We start from the raw sequence: 20,900 nt of genomic DNA, 5'->3' as shown, positions 1-20,900 counted from the left end.
CATATGGTGCATGCGTAGATTCCATTCCCTGAGCAGACCCCGCCCCTCGCTTGCAGCCACGCGCTTAGAGGCTCCGGGGGCGGGCTCAGTGTCAGCCGCACATCATTCGATTCTGTCCATAGGCTAAAAAGTGGATCATGGGCTCGGCCCGTCGCCTATTGGACGGCATGGGAGAAGCCCGGTCCGCGGGCCAATCATATGGCAGCGCGTGAGACTGTAGACACCGGGGGAACCGGTGCTGGCCTCTGCAGCTCGGGACTCCAGCTTCTGGGTCATGGCCTCGGAAAAGTCTCAGGACCTAATGGTCACCTGCACCGCGCCGGTCAACATCGCGGTGATCAAGTACTGTGAGTGCTGGAGTCAAGGGTCAGCTCGGCCGGGATCGGGGCGTGGAGCTGGAGGCCGTAGTCACCGGGACTGGAATCCGAGGACCCCTGGACTGGAGGAGGGTCGGGTTCCCCCAGAGTAGCTGCTCTGGGGAAGGGGAACCTCGAGGCTGGAATGGGGGGAAGATCACCACCTCGGGATCCATGGGCACAGTGCTGGAAACTGGGTTACCGCAACCAGGATCGGGGAACCTAGGAGCTGGAGACCGGGGCCACAGGTGCCGGGATCGATGGGCACAGGGCTGGAGAAGAGGGTCACTGCTGCCGGGATTCAGGGTCCTAGGGCTGGAGGGAAAGGCCCATGTCCCAGATCTGGAGTAAGTGGCCTGGAGAAGGCTGGGAGGGTAGCTCAGGGATGAAGGGGGCGTTACCATGCAGGGATCAGCGGGGCGGTGGGCTGGAGAATTTGGGTTATCATCGCTGCTAGATTGGTTGGGCTCTGGCCTGGAAACAGGTACATACATCACTGCAGGTCTGCGATGGTGAAATTAAGGCTCTTCGCTGTTAGGGAGAGGCAAAGCTCTCTGTGGGTCAGCCTCAGCCTCACATGCTATGCACCCCTGGCCTCTACGGACACTCTTCAAGCTTTGCTGTTGACACAGTGGCCGCTGCCTCTTGCTCTTCCTCCTTCCCTGGTGACACTTGTAAACTGGGGAGGTATTGCAGGGACCAGGGTTTCTCACTACCCACTGCTCCTTTTTCCACCGTGGTCATTTACAACTAGCCTTGGAAGTGGATCCACACAGCCTGTAGATTCTTGAGTTTGGCTCGTGTCAGTCGACACGCTTTTCTGGAAGATTATCCAAGTAGACGCAGCAAGATTTCATTTCCTCCCCCCCCCCAAAAGATTTCATTGCCCACGGTTACTAGGCCCTATTCTAGGGCATAAGCAACCCCAGGGGCTCTGTTACTAGGAAAGCTGCTGTCCGCATCTATGGGCAGGTTTTTGTGTGTGCTTTCATCCTTCCAAGGAAGGATGCTCTGGAGCAGCTCTGGGAGGACAAGTGGTAGTTTTTAATTCAGAACGATCTGTGGGTTCCCTGGGGTGGCAGTACCCAGCTTGTATCCCCACCAGTGCCGCACAGATCATCCTGATTTCCCTTTCTTTACTTTTTTTTTAACATTTATTTATTTATTTATTTATTTATTATTTTATGGAGTGCACTGCAGCTGTCTTCAGACACACCAGAAGAGGGCATCAAATCCCTTTACAGATGGTTGAGAGCCACCATGTGGATGCTGGGAATTGAACTCAGGACCTCTGGAAGAGCAGTCAGTGCTCCTAACCGCTGAGCCGTCTCTCCAGCCCCCCTTGATTGATTTCCATTTCTATTTCAAAAACAAAAAAAGGTCCTTCGTCATTCCCATTCCCCCCCCCCAATTCTTTCCCAAACTACAAATGGCTGTGATTTTTATCAAATATCTTTTCTGTTGATAAGATCACATGGGTTGGGAGTGTATTTCAGGGGTATAGTGCTTGCCTAGCATATGAGAGAGACCCTAAGTCCAATACCCAGAGCCTCAAAACCAAACACAAACACGGGGCCCCTTGGGAGAAGTTGGAGGGAATAATGGGGTGGGGGGAAGTTGTGATTGCGTGTATGAAGTTTTCAAAGAGTAATTTTGTTTTGTTTTGTTTTGGGTTTTAGTTGTTTTCTTTTTTCTTTTTTTTTTCCTTATTTTCTTTTTTTTCTTTTGTGTGTTTGTGTGTGTGTGTGTATTTATGTTTGTTTTGAGACAGGGTTGCTCTATATAGCCCTGGCTGTCTAGGAACTGACTTTGTAGACCAGGTTGGCCTCGAACTCACAGAGATCCACTTGCCTCTGCCTCTCAAGTGCTGAGATTAAAGGGTGTGCCATCAAGCCTGTCACAAATATTCCTTTCAACGTCGTGACATTATTCTTCTGCGTGTTGTGCTGGGGTGCTCTGCGGTTGACTGACGTGTGGATACCAGTCACGGTTCGCTGCCTGGGGTTTCACTCCATCTATTTTATACGTGCCCCTAGCTTGGTTTCAGTTCTCATCTCTGCTCTCAGGTTTCCATTTCTTACTTCACCTCTTCGGGGTGATTTCATCTTTGCTTCTGGTTGCTGCTTGGAACACTTTCATGGCGGCTGCTTTAAAGCCTTTGCCAGCCATTGTGGCATCTCTTGACACTTCAACGTTAGTATCTTTCACTTTTTGTCTCAATTTGAGATCCTGCTTTTTGGTGTGACATGATTTGGGGTGAGATCTAATGGTTTTCTGTTGTGCTCTGAGACTCACGTCCTGTTAAAACCTTTAGCTGGCAGAGGAGGCACACCACTTCTTTTAAGGCAGATAGAGGGGTTCTGCCCAAATTGTATGACACTTGTCCCTGCTGGGCCTCTGTAGGGTTCCTGCAGGAGCCATCAGGCCTCCTCTGGAAACTGCCAGCCAGGCTGGGAGAAGCATCCGTCAGCTCTGTGGATGAAGGCCAGGCTGCCAGTGCCCTTCAGGGAGGAAAGGACAGTGCTCCCAGGCTACCAGAGCCTTGGGATGAGAGTGGGGCTGAAGCAAGCAAAAATTTTGTCTCATCCAGCTGCCTGGGTTTCCCTGATTCAAGTGTTGCTGACCTGGGACCAGTGGGCAGGAAAAAACCCAGATAAATGTACCGAAAGCCATGCACCCCAGCCATGCCTGCAGCCGAGGGCCCAGGGTCTTCTATCCTTCCTCAAGGGTTCAAGGGTCTCCTGTTGGCTTGTGTATGACAGCTGGGCCTCAGCCTTAGGAGTAGAGCATCTGCCCCATGTTCCTCAGAGCAGCCCCGTGATTCCAGGAGAGTGACCTGTGTGCAAAGGGTGAAAACACCTGCCCACTGTTAGACTCTTCTTATTGCCTGGCCCAACACCTGCTAATTAGCCAACCAGTGCAGATACCCCACAAAAGCTGATACTACCAGCTAAGACCTGTGGGCGCCATGGGGTGTCCGCTCCTCAGGCTTTCTGGAGATTTGACTGTGCTTGGTGGGGCTTGGAGCACTGGGCAGAGAGGGGCCATTCTGATTGGTACTATCTGTGACATGGGACCCAGGCTCCTCTGGGCGGACGGAGCAGGTAGAGAGGAGTGGACCTCTAGCCACATAGGCCTGTGGTTCCTAGCAAACGCCCACGGCTGTATCTGGGCAGTGAAAGAAAGATGAAGGAAGTGTAGGTAGGCTGGCCCCTGAGCTATGAGTCTGCAGCCAACCTAGGAGGTTGTGGTGAGAGGGGGTGTGGCACTGTGGGGAGTACCAGGAACTCACCGCCAACAACACCGGTTGTTGTTTCAGGGGGAAAGCGGGATGAAGCGCTGATTCTACCTATCAACTCCTCCCTGAGCGTCACACTGCACCAGGACCAGGTGACTGTGCGCTGCATAGACGACACTGTGCTCTGATGGCTGGGATGGAGTGGCTTCTCATGGGACCATAGCCAGGCCTGTGTCCTCCTAATTCCCGTTGACCGTCCAACACGCATTTCCCTGTCTCCTCATCCACACACAGACCTGAAGCAACAGGGCTGTTTTACAATTGATCCCTTTACTCATGAGGTACCGGGTGCCTGTGATTCTGCTGTGGGTGAGACAGTTCTCAGCCCGACACAGCACAGGCCGAGCCAGTGTGGCTAGCCTGAGTGGCTTGCTGAATTCCCTGCTACCTAGCCAGGGCTGACCCCGGTGGTCCTTCTGACCTTCCACATGCTTGCCCCTGCCCAGATGGACAGCCATACTGGCCCTAGGTAGGAAAGACCTCCTTGGCAGAAAGGGATGCCTGGCGGGCATTCGTCCTCAGCACTGACCTCTGCTTTTCTTCCCAGCTAAAAACCACCACAACCGCTGCCATTAGCAAGGACTTCACAGAGGACCGCATCTGGCTAAACGGTCGCGAGGAGGATGTGGGGCAGCCACGGCTCCAGGCCTGCCTGAGAGAGAGTGAGTTGGGGTGACGGGGGTGCTGAGTGCCCACAGGAAGCCTCTGGTAGCAGACAGAGAAGGGCTGGGGTTGGAACACCCCAGGAGGAAGTCTGTGTGAGAGTTACTATGTCACAGATTTCAGCCATACTCTCCCCTCTCCCAGCCTTTCCCCTTTCCCAGCTTCTCCCCTTTCCCAGCTTCTCCCCTCTCCCAGCTTCTCCCCTCTCCCAGCTTCTCCCTTCTCCCAGCCCCAGTTAAACAAAAGCATCAGGAGTAGGCTTAGTGGGTCTGCCAACTGACAAGGTCACCCACTGTGCCGTCTTCCCTGCAGTTCGCCGCCTGGCTCGGAAGCGGAGAAGCACAGGGGACGGGGACGCTCTGCCCCTCAGCCTCGGCTATAAGGTGCACGTGGCATCAGTGAACAACTTCCCCACTGCTGCAGGCCTGGCATCCTCAGCAGCAGGCTATGCCTGCCTAGGTGGGTGCCCACAGACACCGGGAGACCCAGGTTCTGTTCTCTGGCTGTCAGCATCCAGGACTAGTGTCTTAGTTAGGGTTTTACTGCTGTGGACAGACACCATGACCAAGGCAAGTCTTACAAAGGACATTTAATTGGGGCCGGCTTACAGGTTCAGAGGTTCAGTTCATTATCATCAAGGCAGGAACATGGCAGCATCCAGGCAGGCATGGTGCAGGAGGAGCTGAGAGTTCTACATCTTCATCTGAGGGCTGCTAGCAGAATACTGACTTCCAGGCAGCTAGGATAAGGGTCTTATATAGCCCATACCCACAGTGACACACCCAGTTCAACAAGGCCACACCCACCCCAACAAGGCCACACCCACTCCAACAAGGCCACACCCACTCCAACAAGGCCACACCCACTCCAACAAGGCCACACCCACCCCAACAAGGCCACACCCACCCCAACAAGGCCATACCCACTCCAACAAGGCCATACCCTCTCCAACAAGGCCACACCCACCCCAACAAGGCCACACCTCTTGGGCCCGAGCAGATACAAACCATCACAGCTCCCATTGTTAGAGCTCCCTGTACACAGCATTTGGCCTTTCCCAGAATGAATTGACCACCAGACCCTCTATGCATTTCTGTGAGGGCCCTTCAGCTCCCAAATGACACAAGTGACTGAAGCTACTTATCTTGAGGCATGGGGGTGGGGGGAGGCGGGTGTTCTTGGCTCCCCCCTCTGACCCCATGGTCAGGAGCCCTCACAGGTCATCTCTGCTCCCTGCCTTGGGTCACTGTGTGGCATCCCCATCCCTGGCCCAGGCAGCTCATGGTGGTGAGCTTTGCCCTCATCCCTTGACTCCAGGGTGATAACTTCCTGGTGGCTCCCGTGTTGTCCTGAATTGGAGGTGTAGGTGAGACTTGAGGCAGGTTCACCTTTTCAGGAATGCTGGACTCAGGGAAGGCCCCACCTCACTGCCTGCCCTTCTGCCTTCTCCGTGCCTCAGGCTTTCACCTGGTGGCCTTCTCAATGTCTCCTCTTCCCTCAGTGCTCCACTTGGGTGCAGCTCCTCAAAGAAACTTCCCCACCCCAGGTCCTGAGGCGGTTTATGAGACTGACTTAAGTTACCAAACCTAGTACCGAGTGAAGCAAGGTGGAGCCGGGTGATGCCAGCCCAGACGCCAGAGCTTCAGCTCTGCCTTCTCATTTCCCGTACAGTGGGGAGGGAGCTCCTAGCAGAGCTGCCCCCGCTTAGCACATTAACCTTTACCCTGCCTCTGTGTCTTTGCTGTTCCTTCAGCCTATACCTTGGCCCGGGTCTACGGGGTTGAGGGAGACCTCTCTGAAGTGGCCCGGCGGGGCTCGGGCAGCGCGTGCCGCAGTCTCTATGGGGGCTTTGTGGAGTGGCAGATGGGGGAGCAGGCCGACGGGAAGGATAGCATCGCCCGCCAGGTAGCCCCAGAGTGGCACTGGCCCCAGCTCCGAGTCCTTATCCTTGTGGTAAGTAGGTGGGTGTGCTGCTGGTGCGGGGATGGCTGTTTAGCAAGGGCTGGGGCTAGGAATGGAAGGACCGTAGCTATGCTGACTTCACCAGGAACCTAGGCCAAGGCTGTTGGTGGTAGGTGGTGAGGTCAGAGGTGGCTCATACATGGCGGGGATGTACCCCCCTTTCCATGATGTGGCCAGACGTATACGCACATCACTTGTCCCCGTTGAGGATTTCAGGATTGGGATAGCAGAGAGCTCAGAGTCAAGTGATAGTCCGTGGCTCTGGGTTCCCTGTGGCCCGGGGCTCAGTGCTACCTCCTGTTCAGGTGAGTGCAGAGAAGAAGCAGACAGGCAGTACAGTGGGCATGCAGACCAGCGTGGAGACCAGTACCCTGCTCAAGGTAGGCTTGCTGGGGACGGTAGAGACCAGAGCCCTGCCCAAGGTGAGTCTGCAGCGGGAGAGTGAAGAGCAGTACTCAAGGTCGGGCTCCCCTGGTGGCTGGAAGGTTCCCGAGGTCCAGACATACCCTCAGAGAGTTTGACCGCCCACCCGCCCGCTCGCTCACCTTGCAGTTCCGGGCTGAGTCCATCGTGCCCGAGCGCATGAAGGAGATGACCCGCTGCATCCAAGAGCAGGATTTCCAGGGCTTCGCCCAGCTGACCATGAAGGATAGCAACCAGTTTCATGCCACCTGCCTGGACACCTTCCCGCCCATCTCCTACCTCAACGATACCTCCAGGCGCATCATCCAGCTGGTCCACCGCTTCAACACCCACCACGGGCAGACGAAGGTGAAAGCGTGGGGGGGGGGGGGCGCAAGCAAAGAGAGGGCTGGCTGCAGGAGACGTGGGTCAGTGCCAGCGAGGAGCGTGGACAAACAATGGGGGCCGTGGTACACACGGACAGACAAAGGTTATGGAAGAGGGTGGGGGTGGCCTCCAGGATGAGCCTTAAGACCACGCTGACACACGGCACAGACAAGCTCCACCCAACGGTTCTGGTTTGTTCTGTGTTTTTGTGTCTTGCCTAATTCTCAGCCTAGTAACCTGTTCCTGACCTCCAGGCAAAGGTGACTCACACCAGGGTGTCTGGTTGATACCACTCCTTGGTTTGAATGCATGGGCCCTATACAGCTCTGGGAGACCCTAGGTTCCCCTGCAGGTAGAGGGTCAGAGCCAGGGGTGCCGAGCGAACGGCTGGAGACACACTTTGGTTCCAGGTGGCGTACACATTTGATGCGGGCCCCAATGCTGTGATCTTTACTTTGGAGGACACTGTGGCTGAGTTTGTGGCAGCTGTAAGGCATGGCTTTCCCCCTGCAACCAATGGAGACAAGTGAGTGTGTACCCCTCCCCCCTGCCTTGAGATGCACAGAACATTCTAGAAACAAATGGTGGTCACAGTGCCAAGCCTGAAGCCCTTAGGCACGCACATGGATCATCCTGCGGGGACACAGCCACGGCTCGTGGTAGCATTGAAACTCTCCTGGTAGCCACACGTCGTGGGTGTGTGAACAAATACCATATCCCCCTTCTAAGATATGACATCTCAGCTGGGTGAGGTGGCTCATATCTGCTCAGGAGCTACAGTGTGAGACCCTATCTTAAAAAGATCAATTTTTAATTTTTAAAAAATTTTTCTAATTTTGGGGGGGGGGTTGTTTTTGTTTTGTTTTTGTTTTTCAAAACGGTTTCTCTCTGTATCCCTGGCTGTCCTGGAACTTGCTCTGTAGACCAGACTGGCCCCAAACTTAGAGATCCACCTACCTCTGCCTCCTGAGTCCTGGGATGAAAGGTGTGTGCCACCACCACGTAGAAAAAAAAAATTTTTTTTTAAAGGAGAGTAATAATATCCCTAGAAGCTCAGGAGCCCTGCTTCAGCAAAAGCTGACTTGAGTTTTATTTATTTAAAACATTTTAAGACTTTTTTTTAAATGTGTCTAAGTAGCCAGGCAGTGGTGGCGCACGCCTTTAATCCCAGCACTTGGGAGGCAGAGGCAGGTGGATTTCTGAGTTCGAGGCCAGCCTGGTCTACAGAGTGAGTTCCAGGACAGCCAGGGCTACACAGAGAAACCCTATCTCGAAAATCCAAAACAAAACAAATAAAATGTGTCTAAGTATTTTGCCTGCATGAATGTTATGCTCCATGAGTGTGCAGTATCCCTGAAGGCCAGAAGAGGGCATCAGATCCACGGGAACTGGAGTCACACATGGTTGTGAGCTTCCATGTAGGTGCTGGGAACCTAACCCGGGTCCCCTGCAAGAGCATCAGGTGTTCCCAATCACTGAGCCACCTCTCCATCACTGAGCCACCTCTCCAGCCCAGAAGTGAACTTTATTAGGAAATTAATGCATGATATACTCTGATGAGGGGGTTTAGTGTTGGATACTTTGAAGCGTAGGATTGAAACGAAGCCCCGGTTTCTTCCTTATTGAACAAGTTTGTGCGTGTGGTTTCTTGTCTTCCCAGCACAGGTCTATTCTGGGGCTGGGCTGAATGTGTATGTGCCACTTAGCAATTCAAGTTCATGGTGTACTCATCATGCCTAAAACAAACCTCCCTCCTAGTAGACCCCTGCCCTCTCAGTCCCCAGCCCACCGTGTCTGAGGAGCTGCCCTTCTAGGCCTCCCACGCACATCACGAACACACCTCTGCCTTCCTTGCCTAGGTTTCTAAAGGGGCTACCGGTGGCGCTTGTTCTTCTCTCTGATGAGCTGAAGGCTGCACTGGCTATGGAGCCCAGCCCCGGCGGGATCCAGTACATCATTGCCACTCAGGTGAGGCCAATATACACGGCAGGCACCTCCTCACCTGCTGGAGGGCCCAGGCTCCCTCACCCCACTGTGTGTCTCAGGCAGGAGGCAGAAGCCTCCATCAGCCATGGCACAGAAGTGGCCACATGCGGTTCTTTAGGCTCAAAGTCACCGGACACGGTCTGGTTTACTCATTTCCCCTCAGTGGTCTGTTAGGGACATAGAGGAGGAGAGCGGGGGTGTGCCGGGGTACACTCAGGACCGAGAAATGCAAAGTAGTCACTTGCCAGCATAGGTAGGTGTTGGGGACCCCAGGACTCTGCCCTCAAGATGTACCCCACAACAAGGAGGCCAGCATCGCCATGTCTCCTGCTTCTGCTCAAAGAGGCTCACTCCGAGTCCCTCCTTTCTACACCGGGCACGTGATGAGGGTCACTACGATCCCCAGGATCTAGCCCAGCCAGAGTCAGGAGCACCGAGCAGCTCAGAGGCTGAGCCTGCACAAGCTGGTGTAGACTTAGCACAAAGGGACCCGTCTCACCCCCAGTCTAACCCTGCTCTAGAGTCTCTGGCCTGTAAAGTCTCTGGAGCGGTGGCTACTGCCTCGACCCATGACTGGACACTGATTTTTCTCCCCCAGGTCGGACCAGGACCTCAAGTCCTAGACGACTCAAACGATCATCTGCTAGGCCCGGACGGCCTGCCACAACGGGACCTTTGACCTCTTCCACACGCAGTCCCTCGTGGCATTCGGAGAAAGGGGGATGGTCACTGGAACTCGGGAGCTGGGTTGCTTGATGATAATCCTGGGGGAGTCCTGTGTGATGAGCTGCTGTCTAGACAGCCAGGGAGACCCCTTTCAAGTGCCTCATGTTCCCCGCTGGTTTCGGAAGGGCTAGCTGACCCACTCTGTGGACCTTCCTGCACTCCAGACAGGAGCTCATTAGGGAAGGGGAGTCGATGTCTCTCCCACTGAAGATGCTCTGAGGGCCTCAGCGTGGTGGCTCTGACAGCGGTGCCTCTCTCTTGAGACTCAGGCCACAGTTTCTTTATAAAGCCTCCTGGTGAGGGTAAGGGCGGCAGGGCCCACAGGTAGGGTCCATTGGTGTGGATGCATCATGAAGGTGCTGTCAGTGGACTTGATGACCACAGGAATAAAGTGTGCTGCTGCTGCCTGCCTGCCTGCCTGGGCTGTGCTTTCTTCTTCCTAAACCAGCATTCTGGTGTCACTGGTCTACAGTTCACTTACTGATCTGCAGGGCCCTACCTGCCATTGAGTTCAGTCTTGTTTCCCTATGTAGTGGAGAGGTGGGGCCTAAGGTGGGGCCTTCCAGGACCACTTCCCACTGCCCATAAGCCAGCCCCAACCACCGTACACACACAGGTCCCACTCATCCCGGTGAGAGAGTCCTGCCACCTTGTGACCATACCCCAACATACATGTGACAGCTGCTGGAGCGAGTCTAGGCCAGAGGAAAGAGACAACAGAGTGGCCGTCTTCTGTCCTTCTTTCTGTGTTTTCCCAGTCTTGCACACCGTGGTCCCCCACCTCCACCCCTTAGTCATGTGACCCAGGACACACCTGCCCCAGCTCACAGTGTGTGGGAAATAACCTCATCCCGTTTTTTTAGGGAACTGCCTTTATCTGATCACCATAGGAGCAAGTGGGTGAAATGACTTACCCCTGTGGTCTGGGGGTGGGGGGGTACGGTCACAAGTCACAAGCAGTCCTAAGCAGCCCTGGTACATTCCAGCTGGAGAGATGCCAATGGGGAGGCTGTCCCACCCACCAAGGCTCAAAGGGAAGGTGCAGAGGAGGCCTCTGGGGCTCAGCCCGAAAGGGCGGGGCCTGAGCAGGGGGCGGGCCGATCGCTGAGGACTTGCGGAGTGGGCTGCAGAGTTGGACCGGGCGGCTGCGTGTGCAGGGTCCTCGCCATGGGGCAGATCGAGTGGGCCATGTGGGCCAACGAACAGGCGCTGGCGTCTGGCCTGAGTGAGTGAGGTGGGCTGCGGGTGGAGGGGTCGCTCGCACCGCGGGGGAAGCAGGGCTCGGGCTGGTTCTGCGGAGAACCTCTAAGCACAGAGCCTCGGAGCGACCTACGGGGCCTCGGGGCTCGGGACGGGCGGTGGCCGCTGCAGGCCGAGCTCCGCTGCCTGCTCTAGAGGCGACCCCGCCCTGCACCCTGTTCGGTCCGCACTGGGACCTCAGAGGAGGAAGTTGCTTGCAGCTGGGGAAGAGGCATTCGCTCGGTGGTTTCCCGCCTGGTTAGGAAAACCCCCGGAAGACCCTCTTCTGCGCACAGCCCACTTGGCCAGGAGTTGGGACTCTGTCCTTGGGGTCACTAGGACTCCAGCTTTTCCTGGAGGGGCCTGGGATAGGAGCTGAACTCATCCTAGAGGAGCAGTCGGCTCCATCCCACGGGCTGAAAGTGCGCAGAAACTATTTCACAAGAGTCTGGGCACCACTCAGAGTGATCTTAGTCCTGATGTCCTCCCGAGTTAAGATGCGGGATACTAGCCTTTAGTCAGGATGACACTGGCCGTGGCTTGAACAGTCCAGATTGTCTGGGAGGTCTGCCAAGGGTCAGTAGGACCCCTGGGCTTCACTCTACCAGGAAAGGAATAGACCAGACCGGGAGCATCAGGCCTGAGACTAGAAACTGCAGACATTCCTCAAAGCTGAAGGTAGCTAGGAAAGACATGCAAGGGCAGAGATTGTGGTCCAGACCCACCTCCACTCACCAGGGAATAGCGCATAGGAGAGGTGATAAGAGAAATCTTCCCCCAGTCCACACCGGAAGCTCCCGTGCTGGGGTGGGAGGCCTTGAAACTGAAACCTTTTTGAGAATAGTGGGGCCCCCACTGTCTCCCTTCTTTTCCCTTCCCAGCCTCCTACCAGTGGTGGTTTGTTCTGTGACAGTTTTTAAAGTTCCCTCCAGGAAGTGGGGGTGACAGACACACCTGGGGAGGGAAGACCAGGCAGGTGCTACTCTTGTGTGTGCTAGCCATCCAGTGTCTCCTGTCCTCGTGTATGCGTAAGGTCTCTGGGAATTGCCTCAGCTAGTGTCCACATTGTTCAGGCTGACACAGTCTTCCCATGCTGTTCAGCAACAGGAGAGTTGGAGAAGTCACAGGCGGTGGCCACTTTCTCCACCAAGTGAGACTTCCGCTGACTTTTCTTTTTACTGGAAAGTACAATCATCCCGGGAAGGTTCTGAGCTGCCTAGGGCCAATCAACAGGAGCACACTTTGGTTTTTGTTGTTGTTGTTTTGTTTTTGTTTTTTGCTTTTTTTGTTTTGTTGTTGTTGTTTGTTTTGGTTTTGGTTTTTTTGAGACAGGGTTTCTCTGTGTAGCCCTGGCTGTCCTGGAACTCACTACGTAGATCAGGCTGGCCTAGAACTCAGAAATCTACCTGCCTCTGCCTCCCAAGTGCTGGGATTAAAGGCATGCACCACCACTGCCTGGCTGGTTTTTTTTTTAACATTTTATTTTGTTTTTCAGATTGTGTATGTGTCTTTCTGTCTGTCTGGCCATGTGCATAAGTGCAGGTGCTTGCAGACGGAGACTAGAAGAGGCATCAGATCCCCTGGAGCTGGTGTTACAGGTGGTTCTGAACTGTCTGATGTGGGTGCTGAGAACCACACTTAGGTCCTTAGCAAGATCAGCCGGCGCTCTAACCCCTGAGCCATCTCTCAAGCCCATTTTGTTTCTTCTAAATCACAGAAAATGCAATCTATCCTGACCCCATCACCCCGTTTCTGACGGCCAGAGTCCCCGCCGCCATGTCCTGGGTTCTTCCTGCCTTCCTTGCTCTGCAGTTTCTTTTCTGTCTCTGAGTTTCCCCGAATGTGCACCAGGGCCTTTGCATCAACTGCTGCGGCCACAGCTGATGCTGCCTCCCTTCCAGTCTTGACTCAGATGTCACCTGCTGAGACCTCAACCTCAGCCTGCTTCCCTGGGATGAGAACCCTCTGTTACAATGTAGCACTTTAGCAAGCCGTGGGCTTGAGAATGAGTCTTTAGGTCTCCACGGTGGGTAGAGAATGACCCCTTGCACTCATGGTGGACCGCATAGCAGAAGCTCAGAGTGAGGGCGGGACACCCTAAGGACTATGGGTAGCAGGCCGAGTGAATGTGTGGCAAAGAACCCTTCCCTCCTGCAGAGTTCATCCTTAATGCTGACCAGCAAAACAGGAAGGTTAATTTGTAGCCGAGCTTCAAGGCAAGCATAGAGATTCACCAATACTACTTGAAGCATGAGAGAGGGACCTGAAATCCCGATGCCCAGGGCAGTATGGAAGATATTCCTGAGGCTGTTCCATGATCGATCTCTGTGCTGGAGAAGGCAGGAGTCACCACCCTAGCAAGACTCTCATAGGGCATCCATCCCTCCAGCTGCCAAGAGCTGTTGCTGCCAGGGTCAGGCGGGAAAAGATCAGAAACAGCCAAAGCCTGAGACCTGGGCCTGTGCGGGGTGTAGGAGTGAGGCTGCCTCCACCCACAGATGCAGAAACTAGAGACCTCAAGTTAGGCCCACGGGGTGCTGTGGGCTACACGCCCTATTGGCATTAGCTCGTGCTCACTGAGGAAGTGGACCATGTGAAGAGTCGGCACCCACAGGGCAGGGCGCCACAGGGCAGGGGTGCTGGTCCCACTGGAAAGGGGGGAACGTTTTCCTAGGAGATAAATGATCGACCAGATCTGAGAAAGGGAATTCTGCAGACACACACCGATCAGGTCTTTTTGGTGGTAGTGGATACACTGAGGATGCACCACCACCCTGAAGAAGGAAACAGAGGGGAGCTGAGAGGAACCACACAGAGCTGGGGCTTTCTACACAGAAGTTGTGTCATACATTGAACAAGAAGGGTAACCATGTGAGGCGCTGAGTTCCACAGCGTGGGGGAGGACTGGAGGCTGTGCAAGCACTTCCCAGAGATGATGAGACTTTAGGCTGAGGAGAAAAAAAGTCTTTTTTTCAGAACGAACGGAAACAAATCCCTCTTTGGACCCACTGAAGTGAAATTAGACAAAGGAAGAAAAAGTCATGGGTTAGTACCAGCCTAGAGTTCTCAGATCAGACATAGACACCAGGAGACAGTGCAGTAGTAATCAGATACTGAGAAAATAATACATCTCTGCTGGCAAGATCCCGCTGAGTTTCAGCTTCCCGGTCCTCAGTGCAGAGGTGACTAGAGGATGTGCTGTAGCAGGAGAGAAACTGAATCCAGAGAGGAGCTAGTGCTTGAGAGAGAACGGAAGCCACCAGACAAGAAACAAGTTAGGGAGCAAAACCAAAGCCGAGTTTCCTGAGGTCCACCCACAGCCATGGAGAATCTTGCAATAAGTTGCCTTTCAGATTTGGGAGAATTAATTTTCAAATGTCAGGACAGGAGAGAGAAGAACTTGACTCTGTGCACTTCAGTTTGAAAAATAGGAATGACACCTCACTGTACCTTTGAAAATCCTTGCTAAAAGTATTCTTTTAGTCTGAGTAAAACTTAATGCAAACCTATAGGATAGAAAGAAAAGAAAGCTGGGCAGTGGTGGGACCTTTAATCCCAGCACTTAGGAGGCAGAGGCAGGTGGATTTCTGAGTTCGAGGCCAGCCTGGTCTACAGAGTGAGTTCCAGGACAGCCAGGGCTACACAGAGAAACCCTGTCTCAAAAAACAAACAAACAAACAAAAAAAGATTTTTTTGGCTTATTGTTTGAAATAGAATATTGGCCTGAAATCTGTGATCCTTCTGTGTTAGCCTGAAGGGTGTTGGGATTACAGATATGGCCACACCTAGCTAAAAAACAATACTTTGGAAGAGTAGCCAGTGCTCTTAAACACTGAGCCGTCTCTCCAGCACGGTGTGTCATGAATCTTCCTAAACCTACAACAGGCTCCTAGTTTTTATTTTATTATCTGTTTGTTTTGAGACAGGGTTTCAGGCTGCTGTCATACTCACTATGTAGCAGAAGACGACTGTGAATTCCTGGTCCTCCTGGAGCCATCTGCCAAGGACCAGGATTCCAGGGACTCATGTATCCCAGCCTCTCCTGGAGCATACTGTGTAAGCCAGGCTGGCTTTGAACTCATGGTCTTCCTGCCTCCACCTTCCAAGTGCTGAGATTACATGCAAGCACACCATGTTCAGTGTATGCAGCCCTGGGGTGGCATTGACGGCTTCGTGCACGCTAGGCAGGCTCCCCACCAACCTAGCCACTTCTCCAGCATTCGCTTGTTTGTTTGAGACACAATCACTTGTAGCCCAGGCTGTTCTCAAACTCATGGGGTTAGCCTTGAACTCTGATCATCTTGCCTCTACCTCCTTATACTCGGATTATAGCTCTGCACCACCGAGCTAAGATAGGAAGCATACGGAGGTCAAAGGACAGCTTATAGAGTCGTTCTCTCCTGATGGGGCCCGTCAGGATGAGCTCAGGTCTTCAGGCTTGGTGGCAAGTGCCTTTACTCACTCCATCATCTTGCCAACTCCACAAAATACCTTAAAAACACTCTTACAGTTGGTTAAAAAATAGAGTAGAGACATAGTCATATCACCTTACCCATCCTGGCTATGGATTGGAAGCCTCCAAAGTCCCAAAGACAGAAAAATGCATCAGTAACTCGTGGTTGATTCATATACTACAAAAAGCAATCAATTGTTTTTTTTTTCAAGACAGGGTTTCTCTGTGTAGCCCTGGCTGTCCTGGAACTCACTCTGTAGACCAGGCTGGCCTCGAACTCAGAAATCCTCCTGCCTCTGCCTCCCAAGTGCTGGGATTAAAGGCGTGCACCACCACTGCCCTGCACAATCAATTTTTAAAAGTTACCTAAGAAGCAGTGTGGGGTGGTCCATGCCTGAAACCCAAATACATGGGGAGGGAGACCGAGAGTTCAAGACCAGCCAGCAGCAACAACAAACACAGAGTGAGCTGCTGATTATTTACAGAGCACATCACTTCAACTCTGTCTGAGCTAAAGACACGGATACAAGAACTTCCTGAAATGAGGGAGGTTGTACATTGTGTGGTTCCACAGTGGGAAGGAAGCAAGCATAACGCTTGTGTATTTTACTGTAACGTAGTCTTGGATGGACTGTGTGAGACATTATTGCAGGTGAGGGTATCACAATACTGCAGGAATGCTCCCTTCCCCCTCCATCACCTCCTGCCCCTCCCCCCCAAAAACAGGGTTTCTCTGTAGCCCTGGCTGTCCTGGAAGTCCCTCTGTAGACCAGGCTGGCCTTGAATTCACAGAGATCTGCCTGCCTCTGCCTCCTGAGTGCTGGGATTAAAGATATCTGTCACCATCGTCCAGCTAAACCCTCCCAATCCCTACCCCCCAACAGGGATGGAACCCAGTATGCACTACTTACAAAAGAACCAGGAAGTAATAGCACAACTGAGAAGAATTGACGTTCCTAGCAGTAGACAGCTATCCTGAGGCTCAGCTTGCTATGGCCACCTTCCCGAGTGCCCTCTGTGCCCCTGAACCCCTTGCTGTATAGTGCTCTGCCCCAATAGGCAGAGAATTGAAGGTGGTCCCAAGCCCCGGGGCAAGTGCAAGCTGGCTCACACATGCGGCAGGTGGCACGTCCTAACCACCTCCCTCTGTCCTTAGTCCTCATCACAGGCGGCATCGTGGCTACTGCCGGACACTTCACCCAGTGGTACTTTGGCGCCTACTCTATGTATCCTTCTACTGGGGACCAGGAAGGTGAGGTGATGGGGGTGCTTTCAGGACTAGCATGTCAGTCTACAGAGCGCTCCACATACGCTGTTTGGCCACAGCCTCCGGAAGCAGGCCCGGCTCTGTCTGCAGTTTTAGAAGCCAAGGCCCAGGGCTGAACAGCCACTTGCCAAAGGCCACAGAGGAAGTCAGGCAAATGAAGAGCTGAGGCCCAAGATCTTAAGGCTTGGACTGGAGTCCATTGCCTCTGCCCCACCTTGCTGGACAGTGGACTTAGGCCAGGGCCTGAGAATGGAACAAGTGGAGGGTAGGTATGGGGGCAGTGGCTGGGCCTCGGTTTACCCAACAGCAGAAGCACACCCTGGCCTAGGCCTAGCATGGCTTTCCTTAACCTCACCACAGTGCTGCAGGTGTGCTCATCTGTCTGCTGGAGTATCCCCGGGGAAAGAGGAAAAAGGGCTCCACCATGGAGAGGTGGTAAGTCATTCCTACCCGAGTGATGTGGAGACCTGCCCCATGGAGCTGACTTGTCCAGAGCTCCTAGCCCAAGGCCTGCCCAGCTGCCAGGTTCATGTGGCCAGGAGGAAAAAGACCTAGAATCCTGGAAGAAGGAGGATGAGGAGTGACAAGGGATTGTGGGTGTGATTGGTGCTGACCCTCTGACTTTTGCCTTCCCGCTGTCTAGTGGACAGAAGTACCTGACCGCTGTGGTGAAGCTGTTTGGACCCCTCACAAGAAATTACTACGTCCGGGCTGTTCTCCACCTCCTGTGAGTTCCTCTGCCCATTCCCAGGGTAACAGGAAACTAGAAGGAGACACCTCATGTGTCTGTAGTCTAGACAGGAAGGCATCGCCCAGCCAAGCCCCTCTTCATTGAAGTTTAACCAGATAGAAAAGCTTAGCTTTTAGAGAGGGCAAAAAGGTCTCAAACCTGAAAGTGCACACCAAACCTAGCAGCTGAGCTGCAGGCACTGTGCTGGGCTTGGTACACCACCAGTTTTGGGACACACCCATGTGGCCACAGTCCAGCTCAGGCCTTTTGCCCCAACAAGATGTCTGAGGCTTGAATCAAAGGGCACATCACCACAGAGAACAGCTTATACCAAACCCAAGCTGGACCTGGGCAGAGCTGACCTCTGCTCATCCAGGGCCCTGGGGATGGAATCTCCCTCTGAGACCTTGTCACCAGATCCCCTCTGACTGCTGTCTGTTTCCTCCTGTCATACCTCAAGGCTGTCAGTGCCTGCAGGCTTCCTGCTGGCCACCATCCTGGGGACCGTCTGCTTGGCCATAGCCAGTGTGATCTACCTGCTGGTAAGTGGCTGTCCTCAATAAGTCCGCCTCCCTCCTGCACTCACACTCAAGTCCTTGGTGCCCTTGGCGCTCCCTCTCTCTCTCTCTCTCTCTCTCTCTCTCTCTCTCTCTCTCTCTCTCGTAGCAGCTCGCTCACTCACATCGGCTGTGTCCAGTGCGCCCCTGGTGTATGCTGAGCGCTTTCCTGTTAAAGCTGTACTGTGGCTCTGTAGGGCAGGCAGATGAATAGAGGAGCTCCAAGAGACAGCATGGCTGGCTCAGGTCATACCTCCAAGCCTCTCTGTGGGCCTACGGTTCATCCAAGCCTGCCTGGGTTTAGGTTGTGTTAGGTGGACTTCCCAGGAGCCCATGACACAGAAGTGTCTATTTATTTATTTATTTATTTATTTATTTATTTAGAGAGGAAGAGGAGGGTCTCATGTAGCCTAGACTAGCCTCAAACTTGCTCTGTAGTTGAAGATGGCTTTGAACTCCCGATCCTCCTGATCCTCCTGCCTCCATCTCCTTATGCTGGGATGACAGATATGTGCCGCTTCAGGTCTTCTCTGTTCTAAGGTCATATAGATATCTTCCTGCGTCCTCTGCTGCCCACTCCGTCCTTACCTTCTATTCTGGATAAAATATTCTCCTGGCTTGTTGGTTAGAAGGTGTAGCCACGGGTGTGTGCCCTGCTATAGACTTTCTATCTCCCAAGCATTGGGGGATATGAAATCAATCCATCAATTGATTAGTTCTGGCTTTTTGAGACAGGGTTTCTCTGTGTAGCCCTGGCTGTCCTGGAACTCACTCTGTAGACCAGGTTGGCCTCAAACTCACAGAGATCCGCCTGCCTCTGCCTCCCAAGTGCTGGGATTAAAGGTGTGCACCACCACTACCTGGTGAGATACTAAATTTAAATGCACGTTCCCAGATTGACAGAACCAGCTGCCATGGAGTGTGGGGGTAGAGGGGATGACGGTCCCATTTCCAGCAAGTTCTCTGCTTGCATTCTTCAGCACCCAGCCCTACACGCTTCCTATAGAATGCTTGGCAGCCGCCTTACGGAGGCTGTAGTGTAAGTGGGTAGCCTTTAGAGGAAACCCAGAAGCTCTGTGGGTCATAGAGTCTGCACCTGCAAGTGCTTCTAGAAATGTTACAAAATCCCAGGGGCTCTCTGTTTCCTCTATTACAGGGCTCCCCTGGCATGGCCACATAGCTTGGGTTTGGGGTCAGGCAGCCCCAGATCCTGACTGTGTGGCCTTGGGGCAGTCAGTTAATATAAGCCACACCCATCATGGGGTTAAGACCCAAGTCTACTTGGAGGCCCTAGGGACAGTAAGGAGCTCGAAGCATAACATAGACCCTCTCTGTCCCAGGCAGCCATCCGGGGTGAGCAGTGGACTCCCATTGAGCCTAAACCCAAGGAACGGCTGCAGGTTGGAGGCACCATCAAACAGCCACCTACCAACCCCCCGCCCCGGCCACCAGCGGAGGTCCGCAAGAAGCCAAGTGTGGGTGAGGAGGAGGCAGCCTCGGCTGGAGGACCCCAAGTTAACCCAATTCCAGTGACAGATGAAGTCGTGTGACCTTCAGTGGCTGTCTACAGCTCCTGCTTGAGTTTCTGTGGCGTTGCCCCCAGAGGGTGGCGATGTTCACTGTAATAAACATGGTTAGTAGCTGTTATGGACAAGTAGTTCTTCCGATGAGGCTCTGGGAGGGACTGTGGTCAGCAATGGATCTAACACACTCCCTGTCCTGTTGGGCGACCTGAAGTCCTGTCATGGAAGGCCTGGTGACTTCCCAATGGATCCTGGGCGGGCTCATGTTTACAAGTGGGACCCTGACCCTAGTCTAGGTCTGATTCTTCCAGAAGCATAGTGGATGCTGCTGGCATCCAGTCCCTTTCACCCAGTGGAGCCAGAGTACAGGGTGCCACCCTGGCAGCTCCTGGCTCTGAGTGGGAGTTTCAGTCTCCAGTTTGGCTTCTCAGCCCTGGGCTGCAGGCATTCTGGGCTGCTGGAAGGATACAGAGAGGTCTGGAACATGAAGCACCATTCAAGAAACATGAAAAATGGGCAATTTGAAAGAAAGGAGCATGAATCCTGTCTAAGTGACTTTAACTGTTAAAGAGATTAGTGCCTATTGGGGAAAAGGCCTGCCAGGTCCATGCTGGAAAGGCAGTGACTGTCTTTATGTAGGGGGTCATTCCGGAGGACTAGCCTCAGGAAGAGATGGTGTTGTCCCAATAGTCAAAGTAATAACAAAGACTGGGGGTGGAAGGTACAAGGTGGCTTTCAGGGACTGCCTGGGACCACAGTGACCTCCCATAGAAAGGTGTGTTCCAGTCCCTCCCCACCACTGCAGAACCCACTCAACCTCAGGAAAGGAATTTGGGCCTTTAGTTATCCTCTGAGCAGTCACTTGGTGGGCGGGGCCAGGAGGGAAGAAAAGTGGACTTGCAGGGATAAAATGAAGGAGGCACTGAACTGTGTCAGTTTAATAACAGTTAAAATAAATAATTGTTTAAAAAACACATACCGAAGGGTTTCATCAGGCAGGAGCCAGGGCTCTGGGGCGACACAGATGCAACCTCCTTCCCAGTCACTGTTGCTAGAGGTTCAAGGAGAGGAAGCCGGTTCCTTCCCTGAAACTCATTGTGTAGACCAGGCTGTCTGAGACCTGTGGCAGCCTTCCAGCCTCTGCAGAGTGCTTGGGATTCCTGGTGTGCTTTTATACCACACCCAGCGTCCCCTTTGGTGACAGGGTTGGTTAATTGGTCTTTCCAGACATCAAGATACCTGACCTCCCCAATCCTAGGGAGTGGTTCTTCTGAACATGGAGATACCTGACCTCCCCAACCCTGAGACCAGCAGCCTGGATCCAGGCAGTGGTTATGGATCACAGGGCAAA

The 20,900-nt window shown here is 53.5% G+C and overlaps 2 protein-coding genes across 5 annotated transcripts; both read left to right on the top strand.

The window, feature by feature from the left end:
• Nucleotides 1-200: 200 nt before the first annotated feature.
• Nucleotides 201-10,191, top strand: Mvd (mevalonate diphosphate decarboxylase). Of its 2 annotated transcripts, none has more exons than XM_028753626.1 (10): nt 201-347; nt 3,676-3,746; nt 4,202-4,316; nt 4,630-4,776; nt 6,071-6,270; nt 6,585-6,659; nt 6,832-7,050; nt 7,479-7,594; nt 8,928-9,036; nt 9,653-10,191. In XM_028753626.1, exons 1-10 carry the CDS (start codon nt 275-277, stop codon nt 9,731-9,733), a joined length of 1,206 nt encoding a protein of 401 aa, XP_028609459.1. In that variant the 5' UTR covers nt 201-274; the 3' UTR covers nt 9,734-10,191. The 2 variants fall into 2 exon arrangements, with proteins under 2 accessions (XP_028609459.1, XP_028609467.1); XM_028753634.1 differs by lacking the exon at nt 201-347 and adding an exon at nt 580-703.
• Nucleotides 10,192-10,878: 687 nt separating this feature from the next.
• LOC114609347 (cytochrome b-245 light chain) lies at nt 10,879-19,673 on the top strand. 3 transcript variants are annotated; one of them, XM_028753707.1, is made up of 6 exons: nt 10,879-11,005; nt 16,629-16,698; nt 17,100-17,174; nt 17,383-17,466; nt 17,930-18,011; nt 19,371-19,673. In XM_028753707.1, exons 1-6 carry the CDS (start codon nt 10,948-10,950, stop codon nt 19,557-19,559), a joined length of 558 nt encoding a protein of 185 aa, XP_028609540.1. In that variant the 5' UTR covers nt 10,879-10,947; the 3' UTR covers nt 19,560-19,673. The 3 variants fall into 3 exon arrangements, with proteins under 3 accessions (XP_028609540.1, XP_028609533.1, XP_028609546.1); XM_028753700.1 differs by having other exon boundaries at nt 19,367-19,673; XM_028753713.1 differs by lacking the exon at nt 10,879-11,005 and adding an exon at nt 14,949-15,075 and having other exon boundaries at nt 19,367-19,673.
• Nucleotides 19,674-20,900: the final 1,227 nt, after the last annotated feature.

Source organism: Grammomys surdaster, unplaced genomic scaffold (assembly GCF_004785775.1).
Source record: "Grammomys surdaster isolate TR1022 unplaced genomic scaffold, NIH_TR_1.0 128, whole genome shotgun sequence".
Classification (NCBI taxonomy): Eukaryota; Metazoa; Chordata; class Mammalia; order Rodentia; family Muridae; genus Grammomys; species Grammomys surdaster.
The sequence above is the reverse complement of the archived record's forward strand: the minus strand, read 5'-3'. Positions and strand labels throughout refer to the sequence as shown.